General features: G+C 39.5%; 1 protein-coding gene across 7 annotated transcripts in view; it reads left to right on the top strand.

The window, feature by feature from the left end:
* Positions 1-12,337, top strand: part of LOC121367363 (eukaryotic translation initiation factor 3 subunit C-like) — a 54,706-nt gene that overhangs the window by 4,730 nt on the left and 37,639 nt on the right. For all 7 annotated transcript variants that reach the window (XM_041491495.1, XM_041491494.1, XM_041491493.1 and 4 more), the window contains exons 2-11: positions 170-268; positions 698-763; positions 2,711-2,787; positions 3,990-4,102; positions 4,393-4,647; positions 4,934-5,064; positions 5,941-6,076; positions 7,937-8,199; positions 8,915-9,011; positions 11,978-12,090. In XM_041491495.1, coding sequence (XP_041347429.1) covers positions 177-268; positions 698-763; positions 2,711-2,787; positions 3,990-4,102; positions 4,393-4,647; positions 4,934-5,064; positions 5,941-6,076; positions 7,937-8,199; positions 8,915-9,011; positions 11,978-12,090 — 1,343 coding nt within the window. In that variant the 5' untranslated portion in view covers positions 170-176. The remainder of the gene's footprint in view (positions 1-169; positions 269-697; positions 764-2,710; positions 2,788-3,989; positions 4,103-4,392; positions 4,648-4,933; positions 5,065-5,940; positions 6,077-7,936; positions 8,200-8,914; positions 9,012-11,977; positions 12,091-12,337) is intronic.

Raw genomic sequence — 12,337 nt, 5'->3', positions numbered from 1 at the left:
AAAGAGACGGCTTCACTCATTAGAAATCACCAGTTCTGATAACTCAACTGTAATCACCAGTTGTGAAAAGAGTTGGTAATGTAGAACCTTAAAACCAGGACAGGCCCCTATTTTAAAATAACAGCTGATACCTGCAGTTCCTATAACAGACATCTCCTTTCCCTTCCAGCTAGAAGATGTCGCGGTTTTTCCATGCCGGCTCGGACTCTGAGAGCGATAGTGATTCCAGTGTTGAAGAGTTGCAGCCTCAACGACCAGTTCCAGGACGGTATGTACCTCAAACTTACACAAATATATACCCCACAACAGGGAACATTTTGTTTTCAAAGTTTTCATCAGCAACATTTGCTATCAGTTTGAAACTTGTTTAGTAACTAGTATTTAGTGTTAATGAATTGCATAGCGATCTTTGAAACTTGTTTAGTAACTAGTATTTAGTGTTACTGAATTGCATAGTGATCTTTGAAACTTGTTTAGTAACTAGTATTTAGTGTTACTGAATTGCAATCTTTGAAACTTGCATAGTGAAATACGACGCAATACAGCACAAAATGTTCTTTACAAAGTTCTGCATTTCGAGACTTGTCTCGAATTGCTTCGCAATTTCCAGCTTAAAATATGAGCAGCAGAGATTGCTTCACACACAAGACAAAATTAATTTAAGTGTCTCTCTAAAGTTTTTCTGTTCTGTTTTCAGAGCGTATACTTTCAGTGATGATGAAGAGGACACTAAGAGAGTGGTGAGAAGTGAAAAAGACAAGAGGTAGGCTACAAGTATTTGTTTGGTCATGGTGAGGATAGGAATGTGTCTGTGGAAGTTAGCCATGTGGTCATCATTTTTTTCATTTCTTAACTTATCAGTTATATATTATGCAAGAATCATAATTTTATGAGCTAATAAAATTAAGTTCAGTTTGGATTAAGAATACCTGGTATGTAATAGTGTTTGCAGAGGTCAAATTTTAATTTAAATTTGGGGGGGGGGGGGGGGGGGGGGTGCATGTCAAGTGTTGCCTTCAGTTTAATAACAAAAATTATGGCACCAAGGCAAACTTTTCCTTCGAAAGAGGGGCACAAAGGCAACTTACTTTCTATCAAGTTTTTCAGACAAAACTGATTTTACCCTATGGCCTTGGACTCTAGCCTATGCAATTTGTTTGTGAGGGGGTGGAGTGGGGTTGAGTCGTGCACTCCAGGGAAATATATTGAAACAAAATTCACTTTGAGCAGGGAAGTGGGCTTCCACCTACTGGAACCTTCCCCCACCCACCACATGAAATGGGTTTCTAATTCTATAAGGGATCATGTGAGTGTTGATATGTTTATGGTTGTCAGCATTTGTACTGACTGGACAGTAATTCGCATGTCCTTTGTCCTAGCCCGTGGTCACAGCCAACATGTGCTCTGCAATTCAACATCTAATAACTGATAAAACTAAATTTAGTTGAAACACTTGTACCTTAAAAAGTTGGATAGTGTCGCACATTTGTCTGCTGCCAAGCTAATCTCTTGTTTTATCTTTTTTTTAATTTTCCCTTGCCGGGGCATTTCGATGTTCAACAACAAAATACGTAACTGAATGGCAAGTGTGCGTGCATGTGGGATTCGGTAGACGTTTCAATGTATCGGGAGTATAATTTAATTTTAATTTTGGTATAATCTGATGTTAAATTTTGTTGTGTGGTTATTACCCTTTTATCCGAGTTGGAGTTTCTTTCTTTCAGAGTTTGAGTAGTATATCGGACTATTTCAGTCAAGTTAATACAAGACGACTATACATGCATAAAGTTATATTATACTATCCAAGATCAGCCAGACAGACCAGACAATCATCCGCTAGACTGGTTGCTAGACTGGTTGATGTGCTTCACGGTGAATCAAATGGTCAAGTTGGTAAATCAAATAGTTCACGAATGTTAGCGAAACATTTGCTGGCTAACCTTGTTTCACAATCACGTGATCACACATACTGCTGCATCCATGATGCGGTCTCCTGCAGTGTACTGCAGCCTCTTGGGTGGTTGTTGTTGACGGAAGTTGTAATGCAAATAAATTTTAAAAGAAAACTTCCAAGAAATATGGGTTTTTTTACTCTTTTTATTTGACATGGTCAGGACGGATACATATATACAGCATGAAATGTATGGGAAGGGCACAGTGTCAGACCAGGTAGGGCACAGTGTCAGACCAGGTAGGCCACAGTGTCAGACCAGGTAGGGCACAGTGTCAGACCAGGTAGGCCACTGCAGCAGTTTTTATTTGACATGATCAGGACGGATACATATATACAGCATGGAATGTATGGGAAGGGCACAGTGTCAGACCAGGTAGGGCACAGCGTCGGACCAGGTAGGGCACAGCGTCGGACCAGGAAGGGCACAGCGTCGGACCAGGTAGGGCACAGCGTCGGACCAGGTAGGGCACAGTGTCGGACCAGGTAGGGCACAGTGTCAAACCAGTAGGGCGCTGCAGCAGTTTTCGTGCCGTCGATGTAAGATTTTCAGCGCATAACAGTAAGTAGGGATGGCAACAACGGCAATTGCTGTTGGTGCCGTGGTGAAATTTAAGCCCTATGGGTGTTTTTTTTTATTGGTTTGTAAATATTTACAGTTGTCTCTGCATGTTTATTTTAGAATATAAAATTTTATTATTATTAAATTAGTAATCTTTGACCCAAATGAAAATATTTAACATTGTTTTTGTTTTGTAGGTATGATGAGATTCGTACGATCATCAAACAGATGAAGAACCATAAGAACATAAAGGATATGCCCAATGTTCTTACAGGTGAGATTTTGTGCCATCCCGGGCATCCCTAAATATTATCTGTATTTTGAAAGTATTCATTTAACATTCCCCATTTTATAATATGTCTTTTTCTCCATGCTGAAATTACACTTACTAAAAAAGTTACTCCAGTGAGTACTAGATAAATAGAGAATAACTAGTTAATGGCTTCGGATATCTGCTTTATCCGTGATGGTAAGAATGGGAAATTCCACGAGGCTCTGCTGAGTGGAATTTCTCATTCGGCCTGAACAGGATAAAGCAGATATCCGACATCATTAACTAGTTATTATCTTTATCCTGCAGACCATAAAAAATTAAGGGGATTAGCTATTATTTCTGTTATTTCAGCCACATTATACGATGACCTAGACGTCAAATGAGCAATTTTGTAATATAGCTATGTGTATGATGTCATGAGTGACGTCAAAAGTGATAATCTGCTAGTATACCTTTATGACTTTGCTTTAATCAGTCATCGTAATCTGTGAATAGAAACAATGGTTGCAGGATAACTTCATAAATGCTGGAGGTTGTTAAGACCAGAGAGCCTCTTATTAACGGTAGGTTAAGAATTAAACCGAACACCAATACTTTGATTCAACGTTGTGATGTAAACAATATTTAGTTCTGTTAATAGTTAACAGTTGGGATTTGTGAACAGACTGTCAACTTTAAAAATGTAACAAATGTTGGTTTTCACATGTTTTATAAGTAGCTTAAACACCACACCACAATATGATGTTCATCTTAAAACTGTAGGGATCTGTAGGCTGACAATGATTTTGGTGTAGGACCTTAGGTGGGTGGTTTGTAGGTTACCTGGTCAGCACTTTACATGGGCTATGGTGGTCACAGATAGTAGACCACCATAAAACACAAAGCGTGCCATCCAGTCCACCTAATATCAATTTATCTGTTGGTGGAATACATCTGATTGCTTTTTAGTTGGCCATACAGTGTTTCCGGGTTATGAGCTGTTTCTCCACAATTCCTCTTCTCCGTCCAAAACGTATGATATCATTTCAACTGATGCTTTGCATATATTCTGAATTGGTGGCGGCCATTTTAGACCATGGTTCACCTCGAACCCTAGAGCCAGTCTCCGTACCCGTCCAGAAATATTAACATTTCTGGTTTGTTTTTTCGTAATCCACTTTCATCTCTGATATGATCAATGCATGTGTCTGTGTTTATTTCAGATTTTGAATCTCTTGGAAAAGCCTATGAAAAAGCTAGAAAGGTTGTTGACAAAGAAGGCATCCCACGCTTCTTTCTCCAGTGTCTGTGTGAACTGGATGACTTCGTCAATGATGTACGTGTTTACGCACTCACTCAGTGTGCTGTACATGCCACTTTTATTTCTGTGTACTTGAAACACTCATCAATAAAATTCCTTTAAGTAACATTGTAAACAATGTTTTTGTTTTTTCACAGCCGAAACCTGATACAAATAATGAATTTTTGAACTTATCTAACAGTGTTAATAATAGTTAGATCAGGTTTCTGAATCAAAAATAATAATTCCAAATAATCTGCCATGCTGTTATGAAATTATATTATGAGCACAGAGGAAACCATGTTAAAGATGTTCTATAATTTCAGTGCTGGGAGGACCGAGAATGGAGGAAACAGATCAGCAAGAACAATTCGAAAAGCTTGACTTCCCTCCGGCAGAAACTGAAGAAGTATATCCGCGAGTTTGAAACGGAGCTCGGTAGTTACCGCGAGAACCCTGATGAAGAGGAGGTTGGTGAAAAAGAGGCTGTGGTGGAGGATGAAGGTGTTGACGACAAGTTGGAACCCACCAAGGCCGACATCCCCAGCAAGAAGGAAGCGAGAATAGCCAAAGAACCTACGGTATGGGCATTCTTTCATGGTGATAGCGTTCGGCTTTTCATATAAAACGAGCTTACATGTAGAGTTTAAGTATTCACAAAAAGAGAAAACACAGATTGGTTGGTATCATGTTTATTTATAATTAGAGAATTGCTTATGGATTATCAAATGTGAACATTTTGCATTTTGATATGTTATTGTCTAACAGAATTCCAAAGTTTCTTGTCTAAATGTTTATTCAGTGTATCCTGTGATATTGTAAACCCAGATAGGTGATAGTTATTGACTGGTTTTGTGTGTGTGACAGATGTCGGGCGATGAAGGCGACGAGAGTGATGAAAGCGAGTTCTGGGGGTCGTCATCGTCAGACTCAGAATCCGAGTCGGAAGATGAACGTCCAGAAGGCGGGCGGCTGACTGCCGAGTATTTCTTGAAGAAGTGAGTAACACGTTTGTCGCGTGTCAGTGTCACGTGATGGCTTTCACAGAATCCGTTATTGGGTATTCTGGGGTATCATTAGTTCATCCACGCACCGGCACACTCAAGCACACACACCCCTCACTCATCCATCTTTCCATCCATCCATTTATTTGTTCATTCATAGTTTCGTTAACACCTTGTATATGACTTGAGAGCCATTGTTTTATTTTTTACGACACATGAAAACTAGCTGATGTCATTAAAATTAACACTGAGAAGAAATCATGTTCTTATTTTCACTGAAGTGTCAATACTGTTGTTCCACAGTGTTATTTTAAAGTTTGTCAAGAAAAGAATGTATTCTGTATTCACTATATACATTTGTCAGGTATGATGACTTGATAAATTTCTGTATTTTCGGTCACTGACAAAATAGTTTATAGGTCACTTGACATAAGCCTGACTCGATTTGTTTGCTTCAGATTATATTAACATATCATGTTTTAGTACAGTAGCTTAAAATTAAATTTTGTGTTATAAAAAATAACAATTAAACCAAACTTGCATACAAATTTATTTATCAATTAGATTTTGTTGTGACAAATGTAGTTACTATCTTGAAAATAACGATGTGTATCTTGTATATAACGATGTGTATCTTGTATGATGAATCTGGTAGGTTGATAGTATACCATCTGTACAGCAAAACTGGAATAATTATTAATTGTTGACAATTATTGTTGGAATACAGGATAAATATAATAACCGGTTACTGTCTTCAGATATCAGATTTAACACTGGCAGTATACAGTATAGATCCGACATTTTGAGTCGGTAACCAGTTTGTTTAAACTGTTACAAGCACCACTTGTTAAAATATTGCTATTACTTTAGAACGACAGAGGCTGAGAGTCAGCGCCGAGAGGAGCGTAAGAGAGAGAGGAAACGTGAGAAGGAGCTGAAGAAGAAGGCGAAGGAGGAGGAGGAGGGGGAGTGGGAGGAGGTTAAAGGAGGAGCTCCTCTCGTAGTGGTGAGAGCGAGCTAACCGTTAGACTAACTGATAGAGCAGGGGCCGGGATGTAGCCCAGTGGTAAAGCACTCGCCATGCATGGTCGGTTCAGGATCAATCCCTGTCGGTGATCCCACTGGACTATTTCTAGTTCCAGCCAGTGTGCCATGACTGGTATATCAAAGGCCGTGGTATGTGCTATCTTGTCTGTGGGATGGTGCATATAAAAGATCCCTTGCTACTAATGAAAAAGTAGCAGGTTTCCTGTCAAAGACTATATTGGAATTACCAATTTTTTGACATCCAGTAGCCAATGATTAACAAATCAATGTATTCTAGTGGTGGTGGTCAACAAAACATACCAACTGATATTTGCAAAACACGACACATTCTTCGTCAGATGACCTTCATTTAATCCATTTATTCTTAATCATTGTCTTATTGATCAGTATTTTTGCAGATCAATGGTAGGACAAATGATTACGCCTTTTTTTCTTAACTACAGGTGTTTATATTTATTTTATTAAGCAATGTAAGTTTATGTATGTATTTAGTACTATTTACATACAAGTAAGAGAAAAATACTCTGCACTGTAAGTTTATATATGTATTTAGTACTGTTTACATACAAGTAAGAGAAAAATACTCTGCACTGTAAGTTTATATATGTATTTAGTACTGTTTACATACAAGTAAGAGAAAAATACTCTGCACTGTAAGTTTATATATGTATTTAGTACTGTTTACATACAAGTAAGAGAAAAATACTCTGCACTGTAAGTTTATATATGTATTTAGTACTGTTTACATACAAGTAAGAGAAAAATACTCTTTGTTAGTTCGGCCCAATATATATCATATCCCAGATATTTGATGGTATTTGTTGTGGGTGAAACAGTCAAATTTATGTCTAAATTAATTAGTGGTTGTCAAACTAAACTGCTGTCTTTTAACTCAAATACATTTATTGTTTTCTCACACAAATAAACTGAATATTCATGTTGGCCTTTTTAATTTAAAATTATGATCCTATTGTTCTAATAATATTTCCAGTCATTTGTTACGCTCATAATGTCAGAACATATGAACTGCCGTATCCCCAGAGGTCAGGTATGGGCTGTCCGTGGGACTGGAATGAACTGCCGTATCCCCAGAGGTCAGGTATGGGCTGTCCGTGGGACTGGAATGAAACTGCCGTATCCCCAGAGGTCAGGTATGGGCTGTCCGTGGGACTGAAATGAAATGCCGTATCCCCAGAGGTCAGGTATGGGCTGTCCGTGGGACTGGAATGAACTGCCGTATCCCCAGAGGTCAGGTATGGGCTGTCCGTGGGACTGGAATGAACTGCCGTATCCCCAGAGGTCAGGTATGGGCTGTCCGTGGGACTGAATGAAATGCCGTATCCCCAGAGGTCAGGTATGGGCTGTCCGTGGGACTGAAATGAAATGCCGTATCCCCAGAGGTCAGGTATGGGCTGTCCGTGGGACTGGAATGAAAATGCCGTATCCCCAGAGGTCAGGTATGGGCTGTCCGTGGGACTGGAATGAACTGCCGTATCCCCAGAGGTCAGGTATGGGCTGTCCGTGGGACTGGAATGAAAATGCCGTATCCCCAGAGGTCAGGTATGGGCTGTCCGTGGGACTGGAATGAAAATGCCGTATCCCCAGAGGTCAGGTATGGGCTGTCCGTGGGACTGGAATGAACTGCCGTATCCCCAGAGGTCAGGTATGGGCTGTCCGTGGGACTGGAATGAAAATGCCGTATCCCCAGAGGTCAGGTATGGGCTTTCTGTGGGACTGGAGTAAAAATGCTGTATCCCCAGAGATCAAGTTAAGTATTCGTCAAAAGAGAAACTGATCCAAGTTTTATTTTTTTAATCAGGAGAAACCAAAAATGTTCAGCAAAGATCAGGAAATAAATCACGAAGCTGTGATGAAGAAATTGTTTGAAATTATTTCTGCCCGTGGCAAGAAGGGCACGGATCGATCGGAACAGATTGAGCTGTTGAAGGAGTTGAAATTGGTGGCCGAGACGGCAAACCTCGGCCCTGCGGTGGCTGTCAAGATCATGTTCAACATCATGGCGGCCATCTTTGATTACAACCCAAACATCGCAACGTGCATGAGAAACGAAATGTGGACATAGTAAGTTGTACAAGTATTTATTGTTATTACAACCCAAACATTGCAACGTGCATGAGAAACCAAATGTGGACATAGTAAGTTGTACAAGTATCTATTGTTATTACAACGCAAACATCGCAACGTGCATGAGAAACCAAATGTGGACAGTAAGTTGTACAAGTATCTATTGTTATTACAACCCAAACATCGCAACGTGCATGAGAAACCAAATGTGGACAGTAAGTTGTACAAGTATCTATTGTTATTACAACCCAAACATTGCAACGTGCAAGAGAAACCAAATGTGGACATAGTAAGTTGTACAAGTATCTATTGTTATTACAACCCAAACATCGCAACGTACATGAGAAACCAAATGTGGACATAGTAAGTTGTACAAGTATTTATTGTTATTGCACTGGAAAATGTTAAACTTTTGTTGATTTTACTTACAAATAAACTAATACCTTCCCCTTGGTTTGTTTAAAATTTATGCATTTTTCAAACTGTTTTTTGCAATTACTTAAAATTTTAGGACTAAATATGTTATGTGGTTTTAAACTGCATACTTTAGGTTTTATTAAATTACAGAATTCCTTGGCTTTGGGGTGGGTGGGTTTATGTTTTGAAGATAATTGATATTTTGGTACAAGAAAGTGTTAGGTTATATATTTGAAGTGACTATTGTAGATGGTATTGCCACAGTATTTACTGAGCGTCGTGTTTGTGTTTTCAGCTGTATGAGCGCGATGAAGGAGCTGCTGGACTTGTTGATTACTAACGAGGACATCACTGTCGGGGAAAACATCGCAGAAGACAATGAGAATGTCGAGGTATGGTTATAGTCAAACTCTTCTTCCTCAGTCACAAAACTCTTCTTCCTCGGTCACAAAACTCTTCTTCCACGGTCGTAAAACTCTTCTTCCTCGGTCACAAAACTCTTCTTCCACGGTACCGGCGTCGTGGTTAGGCCATCGGTCTACAGGCTGATATGTACTGGGTTCAGATCCCAGTCGAGGCATGGTATTTTTAATCCAGATACCGACTCCAAACCCTGAGTGAGTGCTCTGCAAGCCTCAATGGGTAGGTGTAAACCACTTGCACTGACCAGTGATCCATAACTGGTTCAACAAAGGCTATGGTTTGTGCTATCCTGCCTGTGGGAAGTGCAAATAAAAGATCCCTTGCTGCTAATCAGAAAGAGTAGTCCATGTAGTGGCGACAGCGGGTTTCCTCTCAAAATCTGTGTGGTCCTTAACCATATGTCTGACGCCATATAATTAAATAAAATGTGTTGAGTGCATTGTTAAATAAAACATTTCTTTTTTTCTTCTTTCACGGTCGTAAAAGTCTTCTTCAATGGTCAAAAACTCTTCTTCCACGGTCACAAAACTCTTCTTCCTCGGTCACAAAACTCTTCTTCCACGGTCATAAAACTCTTCTTCCTCGGTCACAAAACTCTTCTTCCACGGTACCGGCGTCGTGGTTAGGCCATCGGTCTACAGGCTGATAGGTACTGGGTTCACATCCCAGTCGAGGCATGGTATTTTTAATCCAGATACCGACTCCAAACCCTGAGTGAGTGCTCTGCAAGCCTCAATGGGTAGGTGTAAACCACTTGCACTGACCAGTGATCCATAACTGGTTCAACAAAGGCTATGGTCTGTGCTATCCTGCCAGTGGGAAGTGCAAATAAAAGATCCCTTGCTGCTAATCAGAAAGAGTAGCCCATGTAGTGGCGACAGCGGGTTTCCTCTCAAAATCTGTGTGGTCCTTAACCATATGTCTGACGCCATATAACTGTAAATAAAATGTGTTGAGTGCATCATTAAATAAAACATTTCTTTTTTTCTTCTTCCACGGTCACAAAACTCTTCTTCCTCAGTCACAAAACTCTTCTTCCACGGTCGTAAAACTTTTCTTCCTCGGTCACAAAACTCTTCTTCCTCAATCACAAAACTCTTCTTCCTCAATCACAAAACTCTTCTTCCTCAATCACAAAACTCTTCTTCCAGGGTTGTAAAACTGTACCGCTCCCGAGGCTCAATCTTGACCTCAACAAGTCAGAGCCCTAACTTGATTCATTTGGTACGATGTATCTCGTGCTAGAGATTTCACCTGGGATGTGGTGGATTACTTTATACTTTATCCATGTAGCACCCTCCCCCCACCCCCAGTTATTATACACCTGTCTATGATGGGTCGTATTATGGTATGGCATTGTCCGTCTGTTAACTTTTTCTTATGCAGCCCATATCTTACATACAGATGTATACAGGACCATCAAACCTCACATGTAGGAACAACTTGGGATGGTCACTAAGTCACTGTGATACAATAAATAAAATAATTTGTGTATATTCTGAACATCATAGAGAAAATCTTGTTGAGCCTTTGAAGAAGTTAGGATTGTTTACCATTGCAAACATTTCACATAATTAGAAATGAATCATCCCCGTAACATATTCATTAATATGTGTGGTTTTCCATCAAACTCCTGACAGGCATATCATGTACCTCACCGGTACTCTTTGTTTCCCATTCCAAAAGGTAGGAAATTATGTTCATGATTGTTTTGATATTATTTAGTGAAATTGCAGGTAAATTTCTGATGGGTGATGGGAGCCACAAATTTTTGTATCCAAAACATAACTTTTCAAGAAAATATTTGGACAAACCAATTTTATTGTTACACATATACCTGTATTATACTGTATAATATTTACTTTTAGTTAACAGACACAACCACGCACTCGGTACGGTGATGTCTGAAATACATTAACAAACATTCCTACATGAAAACAACTCCTTATGTCAGGAGTTCATGTAGGGATGTTTGTTAATGTATTTCAGACATCACCGTACTGAGTGCATGGTTGTGTTTTAACATTGGAGTTGTTTTCATGAAGGGATGTTTGTTAATGTATTTTAGACATCGCCATATCAAGTGTGTGGCTGTGTTTTAACACGAGTTGTTTTCATGAAGGGATGTTTGTTAATGTATTTCAGACATCATCATATCGAGTGTGTGGCTGTGTTTTAACACTGGAGTTGTTTTCATGTAGGGATGTTTGTTAATGTATTTCAGACGTCATCATATCGAGTGTGTGGCTGTGTTTTAACACTGGAGTTGTTTTCATGTAGGGATGTTTGTTAATGTATTTCAGACGTCATCATATCGAGTGTGTGGCTGTGTTTTAACACTGGAGTTGTTTTCATGTAGGGATGTTTGTTAATGTATTTTAGACATCGCCATATCAAGTGTGTGGCTGTGTTTTAACACTGGAGTTGTTTTCATGAAGGGATGTTTGTTAATGTATTTCAGACGTCGCCGTACCAAGTGCGTGGCTGTGTTTTAACACTGGAGTTGTTTTCATGTAGGGATGTTTGTTAATGTATTTTAGACATCATCATATCGAGTGCGTGGCTGTGTTTTAACACTGGAGTTGTTTTCATGTAGGGATGTTTGTTAATGTATTTTAGACGTCGCCGTACCAAGTGTGTGGCTGTGTTTTAACACTGGAGTTGTTTTCATGTAGGGATGTTTGTTAATGTATTTCAGACATCATCATATCGAGTGCGTGGCTGTGTTTTAACACTGGAGTTGTTTTCATGTAGGGATGTTTGTTAATGTATTTCAGACGTCATCATATCGAGTGCGTGGCTGTGTTTTAACACTGGAGTTGTTTTCATGTAGGGATGTTTGTTAATGTATTTTAGACATCACCATATCAAGTGTGTGGCTGTGTTTTAACACTGGAGTTGTTTTCATGTAGGGATGTTTGTTAATGTATTTCAGACGTCGCCGTACCAAGTGCGTGGCTGTGTTTTAACAACGCTGGAAAGAATGGATGAGGAGTTTACCAAGATGTTACAGGGATGCGATGCTCACAGTACAGAATACGTTGACAGGTAACACAACTATAATTTGTTCTCGGGTAACACCTGTAACGATATTTTGACCTATAATCATATATTGACAGGTAACACACCTAGAACTAACACATTGAACTGGTACAAAACTAGAACCAACATGTTGCCTAGTAATATTGGTAGAACTAATACTATTAACTAGTACAAAAGTGAATGTTCAGTGTTCTCGCTGGGTGAAAATTAAAGGAGGGCGGCCGGTCTGCACCACACCCTTCAAAAAAACAAA

This window comes from Gigantopelta aegis, chromosome 3, assembly GCF_016097555.1.
Source record: "Gigantopelta aegis isolate Gae_Host chromosome 3, Gae_host_genome, whole genome shotgun sequence".
NCBI classification, from domain to species: Eukaryota; Metazoa; Mollusca; class Gastropoda; order Neomphalida; family Peltospiridae; genus Gigantopelta; species Gigantopelta aegis.
Note: the sequence above shows the minus strand (reverse complement) of the source record. Positions and strands in the feature narration are given on the sequence as shown.